The following is a 21,524-nucleotide window of genomic DNA, read 5'->3' on the forward strand; positions in this document are numbered from 1 at the left end:
CGTTTCCTCTTATTACCACAGCAAAATGGCATTGCTATCAGATAGAGTCACTGGTCCCAATATCAGTCATGTAGACAGGTAAGGAGCAAAGAGGTCTTATCTGCACCAGCAGTTACAGAGCTTGGGCGGGAAAAAAAGAAAGAAAGAAGTAATTTACTGCACATTTAATTACTCATTCAGGACTGAAGCAAGAAACACAAAGGCAGAAACATGTGCAGTGCAGTGACATAAAAGGTGATAGCAGATATGTGTTCAGAAGACGAACAGGCATTCAGAACAGCCCTTTCCCCTTCCCCCTACCCTATCACCACCCTCTGTGACAAATGGGGGATCCAACTTCGTAATCCGATGGCTTTGAGACTGTGGTTAAACCCCCCGGTCTCAGTAATCGGCTGGTGGCAGGCTTAGCCATGACCAGGGTAAATCATTTACATGCCCATATAGGCCACCAGACTTCTCAAGCAAATCCAGTTATGGCATTAAGTGAATGTGTTTTTTGACAGACATCATGAGATTCCACACAAACTTCAATGTAAAAAAATAATAAGTAATCTATTACTTACAGGGTATAAAGACTAGTAGTGGGTTTAAACACATTAAAATGAGCTTAATGTAGGAAGAAGTGGCACTAAAAATGGTTGGTTAAAAAAATTGTATTATTAAAAATATATATATTATTAACACTATTGTTGGGAAGATAACTGAAAGATCAATAAAGTAATAAGTATCTGATCAAGAAATAACTATATGAATTGGTTCAATGACAGCACCATTAAAAAAAAAACAAAAAAAACTGCACTTGTTGCCATTAGTAACAGAACGGTTGCTGTGGACACAGAAGATTCCCGAAGTCTTTCGTAAGAAAGCGTTACACCAGGGGTCAAACACGAACTGTAAGCAACATCGTGAGTAAATGTAATTACTAATGTAATTCACTGAACATAAGTGATAAACTGAATTACAAATCACTTTTAAAACAGAATTACATGCAACAGACTGTATTATATGAGACATCATAGTGATTTGAGAACATACAGCATTTTAATTTTTTTACTGTCCAATTAGTCCACCTGTACATCATGTCTTATCATATATTTTTGGCTGCCAGATAATTGGCAACTTTCTAACTATATTTATATAGTACTAGTCCATGCATTTGAGGGCGTGTAAACATTTTTCTGTAATAGGCACAACATATACGGCTAAATTGATCAATGTCAAATTATGTGAAGATTGCTCCCTCTGCAGGGCAGAAAGTGGTAGTACATCAGAGTCAGTTTAGCATAAAAAAAATGCAAGCTGTGAAATTCTGTTTAAATTGGATTTCTGGTGAAATCTTTGAAAAAACCCATTACATTATGATTTTATTTTTTATTGACACAACAGACATTCTTATTCTTACAATGTAATATGAATAAAATGAATTAAATACATATTAAATACACATTACGTTTGAGCATGAAATAGGACGGTTTCATCTCACACGACTCTTCTTTAATGTGGACATGTCGCCGGATGCTTTCCGTTTGCGTGAAGATGTATCTTGAACCTTCTCTAGATCTTCTGCAGCTGCACCAGGAAGATAGTAAGCCTCCATTGAAGGAGATGGCTCCTGAAAAAAAATGAAAAAACATTAAAAGGGCAAAGTTATTAAGTCATACAACTTTTTGCATCAACAACCATTTCAGAGCTGAACAGAAGAAGCAATTACTGTGATAAAATTTCCACATTATTGCTTCTGGTACATTAAATGTCAGGTGTAATAGGCCTGCATGATTAATCGAAATAAAACCGAAATCGCTCATGCCCGAGTTAGGGTCACTTATAAAATACATTTGTAAAGGCAACATGGGCCAACAGTCTTCACAAACTTGAAACTAAAGAGAAGCTCAGTGGTTTAACTTCTGAAAATGAAGTTTGTGATGAATATAAATGATATATATTAGTATTGAAATTCTACAGTTGTACTGCAAAATAAAAGTAACTTTTTTTTTTTTTTACAGATTTTTGTGAAATGCTACAATAGTCATTTCTTATTTTGTTTGTTTTAATTTGGTAATTGTAATATCATAATAGATATAAAAACAATATTACTGTAAAATAAAAGGTGTTAGTTTCTTCTGTAGAACACAAAATATATTTTGAAGAATGTTGCTAACAAAAGAGTAGACGGCATCCATTGACTTCCATAGTAGGAAAAAAATACTATAGATGTCAATGGGTGCCGTCAACTTTCTGGTTAGCAACATTCTTTAAAATATATTTTGTGTTCAACAGAAGAAAGAAACTCATACAGGCTTGGAACAACTTGAGGTTGAGTAAATGATGACAAAATTATAATTTTTTGGGTAAACTCTCTGGTAACACCTTTATTTTACAGTGTCCTTGTTACCTATGTTACCATAGAAATAACAGTAAATTATGCATAATTACATGCAACTAACCCTCATCCTAACCCTATAGTAAGTACATGTAGTTGCTTAATATTACTCAGTACTTAAATATATAATTACTCAGTAACAATGACACCTTAAAATAAAGTGTAATCAATATTTTTTATTATGAATCATCCTCTCACCTGCATGAGGTAATCAGCAATATACTCTGGTTTTAGGCATTTGACCCCCTGAGCTGCAGCCTCACTGATGTCCACTCTGAAATCACCCGGTTTTAACCGACTAAAATCCACAAACAGGTGTGTGGTCCCTTGAAACAGCGAGGGAGAAGGGTCTGGTAACACCTATACAGAAAAAAAGAGGGTTAACACAGGACAAAGAAACAATACAGAGGGGGGAAATAGCAACGACTGCCCATAAGGTCAGATAAAACCAATATTTTAAATCTGGAATCAAAAGAGACAATTTGATAAAAGACAACAGACCTTGGCTCCGCCAGACTGCAGCAGCCGTCTGAATCCCGCATCTCTGGCCTGGTCAATATTCAGCATTACAGTCCAGCCGCCAAAAGCTCCCTGCACATCAACAGCATCAGGCACTGCACCATGTACTTGAGGTTCATCCATACACATGTATATAAGTGTACCTCCTTGTTTGAGCCGCCATGTAGAGTCTTCCTCCATCGCATGGCTGCCAGTGCCAGTCTCTTCTGCTGAGAGTTGATGGACGGCAGAGCGTCCAGTATAGAGCTGCTGCCCCACTCATACTGCTCCTCCTAACACACACAGAGGACATGAACAATCATCTGAGATCATGAGTGAAAGACATGGAACACAAACGCAGACACACACCTTTATGAAGTGTCCTTCTGCACGGCAGGCCTCCAGGTATGAGCGGTGAAGGATCCACTTGCCCGCTGCCATGGCGGCCAGATACTTCTCATTGCGCAGAGGATAACCCACAACCACGTGAGTGCAGCTGGGGTCAAAACTCTGCTTCTCCAGCACAACACCACCTGCGCATGAAACGCATACAAGACGCATCAAATAACAGAAATTCAATTAGGGATAGAATACAACAATTGGACTGTCCATCAACCAACTAGTCGGGAGGTTGTTTTTTGCTTTTTTAATATATAAAAAAGCCATAGTAATCATGTTTTGTAAACAGACGCCTCATATGCTCACCAAGGCTGCATTTATAATACAGTAAAACAGTAAAATTGTGAAATATTATTATCATTTAAAATAACAGTTTTCTATTTTATTATATTTTAAAATGTAATTTATTCCTGTGATGGCAAAGCTGAATTTTCAGCATCATTACTCCAGTCTTGAGTCACATGATCCTTCAGAAATCAGTCTAATATGCTGATCTAATGTGTTCAAGAAGATTTTTTTTTTAACAATGTTGAAAACAGTTGTTGTGCTTATTCATTTTGTGGAAACTGTGAAACAATCTTTGTTCGGAATTTTGACCATTTGATGAATATAAAGTTCAAAAGAGTAGCATTTATTTGAAATAGAAATATTCTGTAACATAAATGTTCAATGAATTAATTTACTGGATAAAATATTAACATTAAGTATGAATTTTCGTTTTCTGCTTTTTATCTTTGGGACAGTTCTATAATTAGCATGCTGTTGTAATTAGTTTTTAGAGTTTTCATGGTAAAATGCTCTTAAAAAAAACATTTCAAATTGAGATGAATGTCTTTGGCCATTACACTGTCTTGTACCGTCTTCCAGCCACAAATGCCACATTTTGACAATAAATAAACAAAAAAAACCTGTCAAACTTTGAAAACATCATAGGACCCCTGCGTTCTGTCCCATTCCATTATGCTCTGCCAAACATAGTTTAAAAGCTCCCAAAGACGTGGTCTGATCGGAACCTGACAACAGCCCAATTATACATAGGGTAATATTCAACAATATTATTGACTTAAATGCACTGACACTATTGGACGAGAACTGAACTGAGCTGAATGATGACATCACTGTTTTCTCCAGAGCTGCTTTATAGATGAATTGAACTCATTCCATAATTGATGAACTGAGCTGAATCAACACTGAACTGACTTCAGCTGAATAATGACTGTTTACTATTGTCTTTTTAGAGCTGCTTCTGTTCGGCACCATTGAATCATTGGTTTCCTGTTTGTCACTGTAAAGCTGCTTTGAAACAATCTGTATTGTATAAAGCACTATATAAATAAAGGTGACTTGTTTTGAGGGTCCCTAAGGGTGCTTTCACACTGGGCATGTTTGCTACAGTCCAAGTCCGATTGTTCCCGGCTCCCCTCACAGCATTGGTCAAGTTTCACACTCAACTTGATTCTATCAAACCCTGGTGCATTTGCATTCATCTTACATCATCACAAATGTGCACTGCGTGTGATAGAAAACAGGACGTGGGTCAATATATTGTGTTTTTTTAGTAATTAGCCATTCATTAGCCGCTCCGATTGCACTGCACACTCACTTCCAAAGTAAATCATCATCACTGTAATCCCCTTTTTTGAACTATTGACATTGTCATTGGCCAAAATGCATGCACAGGTTAATTTTCTTTCTGAACAAGTGAGCACCCGAGTCGCTTTAACATCCACGCGAATCACGACACAACTCCAGTGCAACCGAGCTCAGAACACCTCCTACAGGTAGTCTCGGGTTCGGTACTCATGACCGCTATCACACAACCAATTTTTCATGTGAGCCGTGCCCTGTTTTGAACTAAACTGCCAGTGTGAAAGCACCCTAAGACCAAGCAGGCTGACTAGAAGATTTAAAATGGTTGTTTACACATCCCTAAATTACATACAATGCAGTGAGGTAAACTGAGAGACAATATGAAGTCACCCAGTGGAAGAAACAGGAAACACTAAGTGGTATTGTGTACTGACCTAGCTCCTCTATGAGATGGCTGTAGTCAATGCGTTCCTGTGGATTCAATGAAGACAGCAGGAATCGTGGAGGATCCTTCTTCACCTCGTCCTCATCTTCAATCTGGTGAGAACAGATTGAGTTAGATCAGATTTAAATAAAAAGAATTAGAACTGCTGTCCATGGATAGGTGTATGTGTACCGGTGGAAGGGGAGCGGCTGCAGTTTTAGAAATGGGGAAAGCAATACTAGGAGCTTCAGGTGTTTCAGGGTTTTGTAGCGTGACGACTCGAGGCGGGGTCACCTTTGGCTTCAGTTGCGCGTCAATGACTTCAAATGCGGCTAGAAAGGATCAGAAGAGTTGAATCATTAACATTTGTATTGTACTTTCACTTCCTCACACACTCTACTGTTCAAAACAGTACGTCAGTATTATTAATAATAATAATACTGTTTTTCAGCAAGGACACATTCATCAAAAGTGATGGTAAAGACATTAATAATGTTATAATAAAAGTTCTGTATTTTGAACTTCCTTTTGAACTTCCTATTCATCAAAGTATCCTGAAAAAACGCATCATGATTTCCACAAAATATTAAGGAGTATAACCGTTTTCAACACTGATAATAATAATATGAAAATGTTTCTTTCTACCAAATCAGCATATTAGAATGATTGCTGAAGGATCATGTGACACTGAAAACTGGAGTAATGATGCTGAAAATTCAGCTTTGCCATCACAGGAATAATTTACATTTTAAAATATACTAAAATAGACAGTCGTTTTAAATTGTAATATTTCACAATATTTTTATCAAATAAATTCAGCCTTGGTGAACATAAGAGACTTCAAAAACATAAAAAAATCTTACCAACTTCTAACTTTTGAACACTTTTTTCAAATGCAAAACCTTGCATACCCATTTCCACCAGTTCAGAGTCAGTCATGGAGTCCCTGCCATTGGCCGTGTGGTCAGAGGGGGGCAGCGGGACGAGGGCTAGAGGTTCGGAGTGCTGGGAGGGGCTTCCGGGCCACTGCAGGTTATCGGCCAGTTTTGCCCTCTCCTCTCGTGCTGTGGGATCATCCCACACGATCTGCTCACTCTGAGACGGCTCTGTGTTCAGGTCCACATCCACTTGACGTGACATCCTGCCAAAAACACAATCCTATAACATGCAATCTTAAAAACGCAACTTCTCAAAGCAAAAAGTGAGCCTTGCTGATGCCCAGCATCTGATGCAGGTGAACAGGATGCAGCAAAAAACAGTAGCAAGAACATGTCCTGTGTCTACATTCCCTAGTGAACACCTGAAAACTCTGCTGTATTCTCTTAGATGCTACAAGCTTTGAGACACCGATGGGATCAGAGAGAGTACTCTGGGTAGTCTTGCTTTTATACCGTATGGCCTCTAAATTCCGGCTCCTTCTACCCATTCGCCCCAGGCTGTCCGGGGTGTGGGGTGAGCCCTGCCCCCCTGAGCCTGTTCTGGCCAACCGCGAGGAGCCTCGACGACCGCTGGCCAGTTTAGTGGCAGACATGATCTCCTGAAGCTGCCTTTGAAGATTCTCTCTCATCTCCAGCGCTTCTGTAATATCTAAGGGAGGGATAAGAAAAAAGGAGAGAAAAAAAAGCTGTGAATTGAGACAAAACTGATAGAGATAACATAAATCAGACACATCTTTAAAGATGACTCACTTTTTCTCTCATTGCTGAGGGTTTGATCTTTCTCAGGCTCTCCCACACTGACTCGCTGAGGAGTCGAGATGTCCGTTATGTCATCATTAGGGCCAAGCTTGAAAAACAACAACATTGTTTTAATAAAACAAATGCTTGATAAGCTTAATAATATGCATGGATTGAATAGTATGGTAATGCAGTTATTATTCCTCACCCCGGTCTCCTCACTCTCAGTGAACGCCCTAAGTCTGGTGCGGGGGGTGGTAGGGGGAGGTGACCTCTGAGTGCAATCTGCCATCTGACTCATGGTAAGGCTCATTTTGGGGTTGAACGTGAAAGGGTAGAGCGACTCCGACACATGCTTCTGCTCATCTGCACACTGAAAATAGGATGAGCAATGAAATCTCAAACTTTTCACAATGCTTTAGTCACTCCAGATTTTCGCAATTCCACAATTGCTGAATAAAATGCAAAATCAACAAAATGTCAATTTTTTTTAATACAATCCTAGATAATTCGCCATTTCACAGTAAAATAATCGCAAAAATTAATTAATAATAATTATCTAAATGAATTATCCCCAATTTAAAGTTGTAATGCATTATTTTTACAAGGATTTCTGTGCGTGAGCTTGCCGCCTGTCAGCACGCGAGTACCGACTTGTGTTCTCTTTCTAGGCTTATTCGCTTGACCGGTCAAATACACACAATTATGTGAAAATGTCCGTTTTGGAGGTTATATCTTAAGTGAACAAACAGCTTGGGGGAAAAAACAGTTCAGGATGTGTCAGTATTAAATCTACACATTACTGTATGTCTTAAAGTGAAAGCAACCTAATATACCCACTGCTGTTTTTGTATTCTGTGTTATGTTGTGTTTATTTGTTCAATTGGCATTTGATTCTTTGTTCTTATTTTAATACTGACTGATTACTTAAGAACTTTTAACATATTAGGGAAGTATTAGTTTTGATGTGGTTTGCTTCTAAGATTTTGGTCATATTGCACACCATAAGTGATCATGTTATTAAAGCTAGATCCTACCACTAGTCTAGCTTTTTTGGTAAGAAACCAAAATAAACAAGATTTATGCATTTTGTTTGTCCTTCGTGTCATGTATGCTCATTTCCCCAATTTTCACATTTTGATTATCTTTGCCATCATCTAACACTCAAAGTTAATCTTTAAAAACAATACTAGTTTCATAACACTTAATTGTAATCTTTAGCAGATCTCAAAATGAAACTGCACTTTTCATACTGTACAATATAATGTTTTGACACTAGTTTTTTTTAGCCATAACATAAAAATTATTATCTAGTCATCAGTATCGGCCAGAATTGGTGCATCCTTAATGTATTTATAGACACTTTGTTTTGCGCAATATGCATTTAGAAGTATCTGCATGTACGTACAGCCTGTAGCCAGTGTTGTGACACTATATGCAGTCCTCTCTCTTTGACAGCTCTGTATTCTTTACTGTTGTCTCCAACTTTCCCCTGGTAGATGAAATGAGTGACAGAGTCGTCACACGACCACCTAAAATAGACAGCATGGCATTAGACTCCACCCCTTCACCCTAAAACATGCCTTACCAACATCTCAGCTGGCACTGTTTTAGATTTATGTAATGTTAATTTGATTCACTGAGAGTCAGATATTTCGATTTGTTACATACCTGAAGTCTGCACCAAGAGAGGCGGCCACTGCATTGAGCTCACTCTGTTTCTTGCTTAATTTCTTGCTCACACACACCACCACCCCCCTGAGAGGAGCTGCAGTTTTCTGCTCCACCTGCAGAACACACATACCTGTAAATACCTGTATTCAGATAAACGTAGCGAGTGTATATGTCAGTATGAGTGTGTACCTCAGGTTCAGGCTCTTTTCCCAGTTGTGGACTGGCAGTCATGGCTGCGAGGTTTGTGACATGACTGCGGTTACTGTTGGCAACTGCAGCGTTAAGGTTCCTCTCGATGACCTCTGACAGAGGAGTCTCCGCCCCTTGACCTTGATGTGGGTTATTACCAGGAGTCTGCAAATGGTCAAACACATCCTGCAACACAGACGTACAAACAAAATTACAATTGTCATTTAGTTTTATTTAATCATCCACTCCTCACTGACCCTTATAATCAAGCAGGCTGGTTTAGCTATTGTACCTTTTCATATCAGACTATTAACAACATTTTAACCCTAAACAAAGCGAAAGATGTTTTCTGAACTTGAAATTGCAGCTGACCTTAGTGTTAAATGAGGGTCCGAAGAGTCTGTCTCTGCTCAGGAAGCGAGAGGGAGTGTCTAGTTGGAGGGAGGAGTCTTTTTGCAGGGCTCCTTTGGCATCCTCTTGTCCTGGGGTTGACACCTCCGCCTGCTCCTCCTCTCCTTCTCTCAACTTCCTGACTGCTGAACGGACAGTGCGGCTCTGAAAGCGAGTCGTGTCCAGAGGGGTGATGGCAGCGCTGTTTTGTGGGCCCAGTAGGGGTAACTCTGGGGAGCGTTGCAGGAGGCGCAGAGGAGGCGGGTCTTTCTGAGATGCTCCAACAAAACTGTCTTCACTTCTCTCTATGGGAAATCGCAAAGAGGAAAGTAATAATATAATGTTTAAGTGACCATTTCATGATGGTGTATGACATTTTTTTAATTTAATGTATAGAAATTGATGAATCTGACTATTTTCACATCAGAAAAGATAAATCACTGCACTCAATCATTTGGCTTCAATCAGTGTACAATCAGGCTAAATAATTTACATTTATTTAAACAATTATTTAATCAAGTTCACATCAAATGACTGTTAATTTTTAATAAACAGTCTTATCTAATTAAGGGCATCAAAAAAAAAAAAAAAAAATTGGAATATTCTTTCAACCGATCCCCCTTTAGGGAATATTTTTAAAGATTTTCCTTTATTCATTCATAAAAGATCCAGTAACATAAGACTATTTATATTATATCGTTATACATTTATATGGCTACATTGTGAAGGTTGGTTATAAAATACATGAATAAAAAACATTCAGAAGGTTATAAAAGTGAGTCTCTTAGTGCTCAATTCCGATATTTTTGTATAGCTGTTCATATTGTTGCTTTAAATGTGGCCAATATCAGATTCCAGTGCGAAAACATCATGGTCTTGCTCATGCACAAAAGAACGATAAAAAGATGCCACGTAGCACACTTTCATATGGAACTAAACACAAAGGACATTAAAAGTAAGTGATTACAAGTTTATTTATTGTGTGATCTGCCGTAGAAACCAGCAAATTTAAGTGCAGGCAATAGAAAAAAACAGAGGAGGATGTGAAAAAGGAGAACAGAGTTTTTAAACATTTATGATACAAGCCCTCATGTTTTGCTTGTATATAGGACTGTCACTAGAATACTTATGGGTTCTGACAGATTACTGTCCTTCCACTGACTACCTTTCGCAACTGTCTTGATAACTTTGGATATGTAAAATCTTTGAAGTGACTCCATTGAGTGCAGAATTGTGAAGAATGTTGATCTAGAGATTTGTAAAAGTCGCATGAATTCCGTTATGATTGTTCAGACTGAGGTCGCACTGCAATACATCTGACCTGTATCAGATTTAGTACCACATATGGAAGTGGCACAAATCGGAATCGAAAAGATCGGATTCCATGTGGTCTGTGCTGTTCACACGGCCATGACGAAAACAGAACATCAGTCACGTGAGGAAAAAAAAAATCGAATGTGATATACATTTTAAAATGCCCTTGTACACTAATTTACATTGGAAAAACTATTAGTCCATTAAAAACCCGTATTAGTGAATATAAATCTGTGATGTGATGTTAATTTGCCAATTGCTAGACATTTTCACAACCATTATCATGAAATTAAGGATTTAACTTGTATAGATATTGAAAAAGTAACAAACACACACACAAAAAAAACACAACTTACGAGAAGCTTGCTCGATGTATCGATTAAACAGCATGCCTCCTCTAGGTCTTAATGAAGACTTTGACCTCTCTTGTTTTCTTTAATTAGAATTTAGTTGTTGTTTGTATTATTTTTTCTTATCATGCTGTACCAAGATTGCAATCAGATTTTTTTGTTCAGTGAAAGTGGATGGCGATATGGATTTATGAACTGCTTTTGGCCTGATGTGTTTGATCATTCTCTACTTTTATTCTGAATTGAAGATTTTTTAAGTATATGCTTTGTCATTTTAGATGTTGAAGGTTTTAAATTAATGATTTGTATATGCTGTGATTGATGTGTTGAATATTTTGTGGTTGTTGTGTATGTTGAACGTTTTGTAAATGTTTTGGCTGGTTGTTTTTTAGTGTTGACTTGTTTGTATGGATTAATTTAATTGTGATTTGTTGATTTAGGTTGTAAACTCTTGGGATGAGAAGCACCTGTGATGAGAGTCTCCACCTGGTGATCATTGGACTCGCACTCTTTTAAAGATTATTGGGGACAGTAACATTATATGAATTACTGAAGAAGGTTGATTGCCAAAACATTTGATCTTGATCTATATGTGCTTAGTTGCATGATTATAAAATAATAATTCGTTAAGAAAACACAAGCAGGTGTGGATCTTTCGTTCTTTATCTGAGTATATTCAATTAAAAAAAAGGAAATCAATCACAAAATGTTTATTAAAGAGAGCTCACAAATATAGTAACAACATATAATTGCTGAAAACACTTGAGATCATCAGATATGATTCTTCCTCTAACTAACCTGGAGAGGGTGGCAGGGAAACTAGGTATCGCCCCTCATCGGCACGCTTCCCTGTTCTGGCAGACTCCAAAACCCAGCGGATCGTGACTGCAGGGAGACCCCATTTCTGGGCTGCCTGGTACTTGGTGCCCTCAGGTGTCTGGAGTACCAGATGAGTGCTGGCAAGCATTCCCTTCCTTTGATTAGCGGTCCGCACAAAGTAATCCTGAGCACTGCAGATACAAGTGTAGGGGAGAGAAATAAGAAAACATTAGATTATATCTGAGAATTATAAGGAATTCAGCAAATCTGAATACTAAAAAAATGCTTTTTTGTACTGTAGCACAATTTGGCCAGACCTAGTCACACATAAAAAAAAAAGAGAAATATTACTTTTGTAACAATACAATTTTCACTGTTAAATAACAGACACTTGAGAGTTTAAGAAATGTAACAAAGTACAAATGAAAAATTACAACGTTTCAAACATTAAAGGCACAGTATGCAAGTTTCGCCTCTAGACGTCTTTTTTTTTTTCCCCAAAACAATAACTAAGGCATAGCTTGATGCCGTGAATGAATGTGGAATCATGGGAGTTGTTGTCTTCCTCCACAGCCAATGGACAGTAATCTGACAGGACTCATGACAGAAATCATGTTCATGGCTGAGCTAATGCATTAAAGTTGTATTAACGTTATTGTGGTATGAAGCAGGGCGGTGCCGAGAGCCTGGGTCATTTTACTTTGCTGTATTATTATTGCCTATATGCCAGTTGGCCGCTAGTGCCGCTCCTTTCATTTTGTTGTTTATTTTATGCTTAAAGTGACGTTTGACATCCGAACTCCCTCTTCCCTGAACATGAACTTTGTTACACTTACGTTTGATCAGTTAAATTTATATTATTTTATTTTATTTTATTCTAATAAAACAGCAACAAGTGCTCAATTACTACTCATATAGGTCACTTTATCTGATAAACTAAAATTGTGGGATATCGCAGCACTGTTTTACTTCATCAAAACAAGCATACTAAATACCTTTGAGTGTGTTGATGTTATGAAGTTACTCTGTGCGTTCGGATGGCACACACTGCGCTGTTAAATGCAGGTTATAAGCAACCCAAACTCACGCTGATTGCATTTACTGCAAACAGAGGAGCTCTGTGACACTGAAAACATCAGATGATGAGCTGCTCACGTGTAATGAACACAACGCCATGCTCCCTTCTGAAACTTGCTAAACATTTTTTTAAATCAAATGATAAGCTTTAAAATTTGATAATCGCACCTAGCCATTTTGCGATTCAGATTGTTTTTTCCGATTAATGGTTCAGCCCTACATTTCAGTGTAGTTTGACAATTAAAATGATTCAAAAAGTTGTCACTTTTAATTAGTATGATGAATCCTTAATCCTTAATGACCATGTCCATCTCACAATGAAGGAAGTTGTGTGTACTTCAGGCTTGTGAAGTTTTGTTATGAACTTGAAACTGCCTTGAAGGTGAGCAGCAGATCTCAGTTAGCAGTGAAAAGGTCTCACCTTGCTCCCAGGTGTTTGGCGAGCTGAATGAGAGAGTCTCTCTCAGCTCCAGTAAACTGACTGACGGACAGCACACAGTCTTTGAGAGGAGAGAAGCCCTCTCTCACTGTCACTGGAGTGAATAGAGGATGAGAGGCTAACGGTAACACACACTGCTGCTCCAAACACATGGCCTGAACACAAACACACAAACAGGTCAGTAGTAGAAAATGACACAAATTACAAAAGGTATCTTGTCTGTCTGTGCATAAACTGTGTTTTTCTTACCAGCCAGGTATCTGTTACGACCTCATCTACTGTGGCCTCCACGTCACAGCCCAGCAGTGGCACGATGGCGTAATGCGCCACTGCTCTCGAGCGGCCCACCAAAATCTTCCCAGCGTTTTCCATGACTAGCTCTGAGAGCTGGGCTTCAGCCTCAGCTCCAAAACCAACCAAGATGAAGCGCTTCCCTGAAAACAGGCCACCCTCTGAGGTTTCGACCAAGGTTGAGTCCTTCCCTGCAGCTGGAGGCTCTGGAAGCAAAACGCTATGCCGACTCCTGGTACTATTAGTGGCCTGAGGCAGCTCCACTACATTAAAGACAGTCAGGGAAGAATGAGGAAGACAGACAGGAGTAGACAGAGGAGGAATGAAACATTTATCAACTCACCAACAGTCTGGTCAGTCTCCATGTACTGCGAGAGCAGGTCTTCTTCTGCTCTGGCTTGACGGGCTGGACTAGGGGCAGGAGGGGGAGCCACAGAGGGTCTGGAGGCACGGGGAGCAGCTTTCTGAGCAGCAGGCATATCAACAGCGGCTGGGGCAGGGGGCAGGAAGGAGGGGTGGAAGTAGCCATCCTCTGGGAGCAGAGTACCATGGGAGAAACTGTCCAGCAGCCACTGCACGGTCACTATATGGGGTCTATGGAGAAGAATATCTCTGAGAACCATATTTGAATCCCATAATTGCACCTTATTCTGGCTAAGGATGGCAATTTAGGAAGATAGAAAGAGTCAATCTGAATGACATGTGCTATGAAACTTGCATATTCAACAACTAGTTCTCCCTCTAAAGTCCTCATAAAGGCCCCAATACACTCACGGCGAGGTAGATGCAAAAAGAAGTTCGAAATAGCTTTTCAGCTATATACACCCATGCGCACCTAACTATTACGTAATCGCCACGGACCAAAGGTGATTTGAAGGCGTTTACCAGCCATGGTAAACTTTTCCAGAAAATTCTCTTTGGATAGCGGTTTCGAACTCCAAACAAACTAGTTTTGGCCTGATTTTTTTCAATAAAGTCACACCAGTTCATTCTTCGATTTCGCTTGAAGTATATCGGTCCTTTATAGCAACCTGTCCTGAACCCTAAACTTTGTTAGGTGGGCCTATAAAGACTTATAAAGCAATTAGGGCTGTCAAAGTTAGCGCGTTAATAACGCGTTAACGCAAAATCATATTAACGGCACTAATTTTTTTAACGCGCGATTAACGCAGCGCGTCTTTTCTGTTTGACCCGTGGCCCAACCCCTAGTTGGAGAAATGGAGATACACAGTGTTGCTAACTTAGCGACATTGCAGACCCCTTTAGCGATTTTTTTTCCCTTCAACAAAGCGCCCAAACCTTATTTAGTTTCTGAGAATCTCCCGGTACCGCCGGTACTGCTCTCCCAGCACGCGCGCGCTCTCTCTCTCTCTCTCTCTCTCTCTCTGCGTCTCGCGCGGAGGAGCAGCTCTTTAATTCACAGATATTATGTTGCTTCTCTAATTTTACAAGTATAGCCGAAATCAGAGCATAGATATTGTCTTTATCTTATGTGTATTTGATTTCACCAGACGACGGCTCGATTATCAGAATTTTTGTGCAGATTAACTTAACATCTTAGAAGGAAGAGCTGGTTATGTCTTAATGGGTCGCGTTTCAGTCACCTTTTCAAATCCATTCCGTTGACAACAGAAACAGTAAAATATACCAATGAAAACATTTTTATTGAGAATTTTGCTTCATCAAAATGGGCACAGAGAGAGACAAACTACAATGTAATAATAAATAATTAATGTAGCCTACATTTAGCATTTTTAGAAGAGCTGCCCCTGTCATGCAAAAATCTAAACACGTTTGTGTTAGTAAATTGCTCAGTGCAAAGAAAGAGAAGTAATGGTAACCTGGCATTTTTTTTGTTCTTTCTACATGTCTAATAGACATGAACAAGTTCTTTGAAAAACATCTATGACCTTTGAAACATGTCTCCTCCTTATGCTCTATATTGACTATGGTTTCAATAATAAACATACATTTGCATAAAGCATCTATTTATCCATGCCCACGTTGATTAGAGTATTACAAACTTGAAAAGTATTAATTTAAGGAACATTTAGAACAAATAAAAAAACGTGCGATTAAATGTGATTAATCGCGAGTTAACTCATGACAATCATGCGATTAATCGCGATTAAAAATTTTAATCGATTGACAGCCCTAAAAGCAATTAAAAACTAGATAAAATAAAACAATGCCTAGTTGCACCCCAACTTAGATTTTGACTGACCTGTGAGTGGCTTTGTCAAGGAAGACTTTGACCCTCTGGTCCGGTTCTCCCATCACTATGTGCGTGAGCTCCTGGCTGGGCTGGTTAAAGCGCAGACCTCCAGCAGAGTTCACCATCCGCCTCAGTTTCTCCAGTTTCTTTCCGGAAAGTCCACACAGGTACAACTACAGGAAGAAATGTTTCGCTTTTAAATTTCAGATTCAACATTTAAATTCACACAAATGCAAAATAATTTAATTTAGATTTTTAATCTAAACAATGTCCTAAATGTGTGACATATAAAAATACAGGAAACACTCATATTTGAGTAAAACTAACCTTACAGCCATCCAATAGGTCATCTACTCGACAGACAGTGATGTCAAATGAGTCGACCGAATCAGGAGTCTCTAAGTGGCTGATTCCTGCAGTGGTGAGGGCCGTTTCATTTACATTCATGCTGGTATTGGATATATGACTCAATCCCAGAAGTGAGGGACCTTCTGCACAAAAAAAAATACAAAGTAAATTCAATGAATCAAAATGAATGACATAGGAATTAGTAAGAAAATTGATTTATTCAGGTGATGTTTTTTATGTTTTATGAAATAAATAAAAATTATAACCATTGTCAACTTACATACTAGCTTTCAAAAGTTCAGGGTCTGTAAGATATTTTTAATGGTTTTGAAAGAAGTCTCTTATGCTCAACAAGGCTGCATTTATTTGATAAAAAATATAGTTAAAACAGTAATTTGTGAAATATTATTACATTTACACATAATAGTTTCCTATTTTGAATATATTTTAAAATGTAATTTATTCCTATGATGTCAAAGCTGAATTTTCAGCATCATTTCTCCAGTCTTCAGTGTCACATGATCCTTCAGAAATCAGTGTAATATGCTGATTTGTTGCTCAATAAACAGTTCTTATTATTATCTATGTTGAAAACGGTGGTGCTGCTTTCATATTTTTGTGGAAACCGTGATACTTTTTTTCAGGATTCTTTGATGAATAAAGTTCAAAAGAACAGCATTTATTTAAAATAGAAATGTTTAGTACTTTAATTAATGTCTTTACTGTCACTTTTGATCAATTTAATGCATCCTTGCTGAACATAAATATAAATTATCCCCCCTATAATAAAATAAAATTCTTAAACCATAAGTAAAGTGTTTTACTCCGCACCCTCTTTACTCCTGCTGGCTCCTGTAGGAGTGGAAGTGTTGGGTCTGCCCGCCTTCTCCTCGGTTCTCTTCTTCTCTCCACGCTCCATGGCATACCTGCTCTCATCCTGACAGAAGCCCTTCTCGATGCTGTCAAACAGCCAGTGCAGGGACACACAGTATACGTTCCATTTACGAGCAAACTCATATTTCTGACCTGAAATGCAACACACAAATTGAAGTGAAGTACATGCTAAGACTGTAACCCAAAACAATGTGATGGGGTCAGAGATTGTGGGGTCACCTGTGGGTTCATTGACAATGAGGTGAGTGCACTCATTCATCTTGAGCTGCCCCGTGTAGCTTCCCCCATTCTGACTGCACAACCTTTGAACCTCTTTACGCTCCACAGTAGAGAGTCCCGTCACACACACTGTACAGCCTTTCAGAACTGGACACCGATAGTCTTCTGTATTCAGCTCAGAGTGATGGAAAACACTGGGGGGGGGGGGGGGAGATATGTTTTTAAACCTTAAAGGTCACCCAAAAAGTAAAATTCTGTCATAATTTACTTAACCTCAAGTTGTTCCAAACCTGTATGAATTTTTTTTTCTGAACACAAAAGAAGATATTTTGAAGAAGGTCAGAAACCAAACTGTTGATGGACCCCATTGACTGCCATTGTATTTTTTTCCCATACTATGGAAGTCAATGGTGTCCATGAACTGTTTGGTTACCCATTTTCTTTAAAATATCTTATTTCGTGTTCAACAGAAGAAAGAAATTCATAAAGGTTTGGAACAACTTGAGGGCGAGTAAATGATGACAGAATTTTACTTTTTGGGTGAACAATCCCTTTAAAAGTCACCATGAAATCAAAATTGCCAATTCAAATTGTTTTTATCGGAAAATTGTATTTATTATAAATGATAAAAATGCATGTGCCCTCGTAATCTTTAATCAAAATAACTTGAATATTTCCTCTCTATTTTTCGGCGGGAGGGCAAGACAACCTGTCACTCACATGAAATTGCAGCAATAGCAAACAACAACGGTCCAATCAATTTCTGATGGACCAAGTCTGTCCTACATTTTTTCTTGTTCGAGAAGCTGTTTCACTCGACTCGGCTATATTTTAAGCGCAATTTTCCACCGGACAAAATTGCGCTTGTAAACTCATGATTTCTGTTCTGTGCGCACCAATCTTGCACTTCTATCTACTCCTCAACAAGACCACCTAAAGACTTCGGGTTTTCGGTATTATGTTAAGGAAGGTCTAATCTCGAGAACGCACAAAAAAAATCCAGGAAAAGATTTACTATCTCTTAGTGTTGTGATCCCATGAGGTGAGAAAATTGCGCTAAAACACTCACTGAGTTTTTATTACTTGTTTATATTATATTAGACTATCACAAGTCAGCATGAAATTAAAATTGTGATCGTCTTTTCTTCCGAACTCTGACATATCCATTTTGAAACATTTTATTAAACGAGGAGGTACTTGATTTTGAACATTGAGAATTGATTGGATTTGCTTATTGTCCGGCTCTTGCCTGGTACACATTCATCAGAGAAGAGCTGTCAATGCAAGGGGGAATTTTGTGAGGGGATAGTTTAATTAAAGATTACGAGGGCATGTGAATAAAAAAAACATTATTTGCATGGATACACCATTTATAAAAAAAAACAAAAAACACTGCAATACTCTGATAAAAACATAACAATTATCAATGTTGATTTCATAGTGACTTTAAATAACTAATTTGACCGTGTAGAAGTTAATGAGTTACCTATCCTGAGACTTTTCCCAGCAAGCTTTCACCCAGCTGGGCAATAGTATGGGCTTCCCGAGGCTTGCGGCCACCAGGTATTTCTTACTCCCCACTTCACCTGCCACCAGGTGAGTAACAGACACGTTGAGATCACGGTAAACCCGTCCACCCATCAGCTGGACAAGATCCATCACTTCACTCTACAAGAACAACAAAAACGCTGCTTATTTGTCATGCAGAACTGCACATATAAGTGTATCGCCATTTCAATCCCAGTTTACAGCTAATGTAAGCAAAGGTGGACAAAAAATAATTATATTTTAGCATTAATCATAAATATTTTCTCCGTACCCGTGCCTCTTTGTCGAGATTGGTGCAGGAGATAGTGACATCAGCCATTGCCATGTTGTACACAGGCTGCTCTGCTTTGGGAACACATCTCTGCTTCTGCAGACAGAACAACACTACCAGAGGACTCACGATCCTGCATCCCAGCTGCAAAAATCAAAAAACATTCAGAGTTTTAGAAGACTATCAACATTTATAATAATACGGGGACAATTAGGGAAACATAAATGGACAGAACACAAGAGTTCAGGTTTTACAACTGAAGCTCTACATCATTTTAAAGGAACACTCCGACTTTTTGGGACTTTAGCTTATTCACAGTATCCCCCAGAGTTAGATAAGTCCATACATACCTTTTTCATTTCTGTGCGTTCTGTAAGTGTTATTTGACGCACCCACCGCTAGCCTAGCTTAGCACAAAGACTGGATGTAAATGGATAAGGTAGCATACTAATCCCAATAAGTGACAAAATAATGCAAACATTTTCCTATTTACATGTTGTGATCTGTGTAGTCACAGCGTGTACAAATAACAAGGCTATATGAGACAGAGACCTTTTTTAATCGTATAAATACTGGGAACTATATTCTCACTAGGCGTAGGAGCACAGCTACTTGGGCGGCGTGATTAGCGCAGCACAGGAGACGCCCTGTGGTGAGGAGCAGAGAGTTCGCTCAGAGTTGGAGTAATAGAGTCAGCAATTACTAGATAGTAAATTTATAGTTTACAATCATGGGTGTTCGCTGTATCTTGTCTTACAGCTTCCAAAGTTTGTAACTTCCTCGTCTGTGTATTCTGGCTCAAAACTATATGGTTCTGGATCTTGGTTTGATACCCAGTAAAATTCCTCTGACAATTCCTCAAAGTCAGCCATGATCACGAGTCACGTTCGCTACTAGCTAGTTAGTCACGTTTGTTTTGGTTACGGAACCATCAACAGGGCGTCTCGTGTGCTGCGCTAATCACTCCGCCCAAGTAGCCACTCCGCCCAAGTAGCTGTGCTCCTACGCCTAGTGAGAATATAGTTACCTGTATTTATACGATTAAAATGGTCTCTGTCTCATACAGCCTTGTTATTTGTACACGCTGTGACTATACAGATCACAACATGTAAATAGGAAAATGTTTGCATTATTTTGTCACTTATTGGGATTAGTATGCTACCTTATCCATTTACATCCAGTCTTTGTGCTAAGCTAGGCTAGCGGTGGGTGCGTCAAATAACACTTGCAGAACGCATAGAAATGAAAAAGGTATGTATGGACTTATCTAACTCTGGGGGATACTGTGAATAAGCTAAAGTCCCAAAAAGTCGGAGTGTTCCTTTAAGCATCTTGGTCAATACAGAGATTAGCGATGCACTGAAAACACACTGCAAAAAGCAGATGCTGTGCACTGTTGAAAGTGAATCCTCACCCTCCTGCAGTGGTCAAAGGAATTGCTGGTGAAATCACTGAACACAAACAGGGATTTGTCATTGTGGTCCAGCTCTAGTGCGGCTTCCTCGTCCACCGTCTGCACATACTTCTCTGACTGAAGCTCCACTATTGCCTGAAGACAAGCATATGACCGTATGAATAAAAGGCCTATACATTATATTAACCCAGGGGGCATTTAATGATAGCTATTATGAAGAATTTCACATTTATCACCTTATAGGCCTGCAGAGCCAGATCAGTCTTCTGTCCATTGCGCTCAACAAATTTCACAATATATACATCCCTGTTGCCTTTTGACATGGTGGCATATAATCTAAATTAGGTGGAAGGAAAACAAATGCACAAGGACTTAATACTGTCATCAAGACACATGTAAACATCTGCTAGTCTGTAATGTAATAAGTTAAATAGGAAATCAATACCAAAATCAAACAAAAAACAGATGTTACTTATGATAATAACAATGAACAATCAGCTTCTCATGGCAGGTTGTTTTGATAATCTCCTCATAATACATAAGTTATGGCCAAACAACACAAATCAAACCGAGTCATACTATCGCACAGCTCTAAAAACCAAGTAATTTATTTATTTTTAAGTTATTAAAATAAAACAATAATTTATAATAACAAACGAAGACTTACCGCGAGACAGAGCAGAGGATTAAAACTAATTTCTAAAAGACTTTGATCTCATTTCAACTTAATTTTTGATTATCATTTCTGCAACTGCACCCATAAAAATAACTATTGTATAAGACAACTGAATAAATGATTAACTAATCTGTGTGTATTTCATTTAGAGAAAGCCGTATTCCAGTCATTCGCGCCACTAGCTCTGAAAACAACTTCCGCTTCACTTCTGTTTCTTTGGTATGGACAGGAGAAGTATTAAAATTTATGACCGCCACCCACCGGACTGGAGGTTCGTAATATCAGAAATCAATGAGATAACTTTTTTATAATCAAGTTCGTTTTACTCTATATAGTTGGAATAATCCTGCAATCATTTCCTAAATACAAAGAACAGCCTTTTTTTCTCGCTCGCGAGACTGCTGTTACCATAGTTACGACGTCCGATTC

At 38.6% G+C, this 21,524-nt stretch overlaps 1 protein-coding gene across 2 annotated transcripts; it reads right to left on the reverse strand.

Moving 5' to 3' along the window:
• Positions 1 to 893: 893 nt before the first annotated feature.
• topbp1 (DNA topoisomerase II binding protein 1) lies at positions 894 to 21,483 on the reverse strand. 2 transcript variants are annotated; one of them, XM_081352413.1, is made up of 28 exons: positions 21,087 to 21,483; positions 20,656 to 20,755; positions 20,420 to 20,554; positions 19,006 to 19,149; positions 18,673 to 18,854; positions 17,187 to 17,380; positions 16,905 to 17,099; positions 16,053 to 16,216; positions 15,735 to 15,898; positions 13,854 to 14,104; positions 13,469 to 13,773; positions 13,202 to 13,374; positions 11,683 to 11,894; positions 9,203 to 9,525; positions 8,831 to 9,016; positions 8,639 to 8,754; positions 8,376 to 8,499; positions 7,176 to 7,340; positions 6,980 to 7,076; positions 6,683 to 6,878; positions 6,203 to 6,432; positions 5,484 to 5,623; positions 5,302 to 5,404; positions 3,248 to 3,411; positions 3,043 to 3,171; positions 2,882 to 2,971; positions 2,579 to 2,740; positions 894 to 1,612 (listed from the first exon to the last, which is right to left on the reverse strand). In XM_081352413.1, the coding sequence occupies exons 2-28, from the start codon at positions 20,740 to 20,742 to the stop codon at positions 1,475 to 1,477; spliced, it is 4,569 nt and encodes a 1,522-aa protein (XP_081208539.1). In that variant the 5' UTR covers positions 20,743 to 20,755; positions 21,087 to 21,483; the 3' UTR covers positions 894 to 1,474. The 2 variants fall into 2 exon arrangements, with proteins under 2 accessions (XP_081208539.1, XP_081208538.1); XM_081352412.1 differs by having other exon boundaries at positions 6,155 to 6,432; positions 21,087 to 21,307.
• Between the last annotated feature and the right edge of the window lie 41 nt (positions 21,484 to 21,524).

This window comes from Scardinius erythrophthalmus, assembly GCF_964197995.2.
Source record: "Scardinius erythrophthalmus genome assembly, chromosome: 22".
Taxonomy (NCBI): domain Eukaryota; kingdom Metazoa; phylum Chordata; class Actinopteri; order Cypriniformes; family Leuciscidae; genus Scardinius; species Scardinius erythrophthalmus.

Bases quoted from the DNA above. Each gene is read 5' to 3' on its own strand.
- topbp1 (XM_081352412.1), bottom strand. From the start codon at position 20,742: ATGTCAAAAGGCAACAGGGATGTATATATTGTGAAATTTGTTGAGCGC. The intron at 5,624-6,154 runs GTAAGATTTTTT...GATCCTTTCTAG, and splicing joins TGTTCAAAAGTTAGAAGTTG to CCGCATTTGAAGTCATTGAC. The intron at 2,741-2,881 runs GTCTGTTGTCTT...TTTTCTGTATAG, and splicing joins TGCAGTCTGGCGGAGCCAAG to GTGTTACCAGACCCTTCTCC.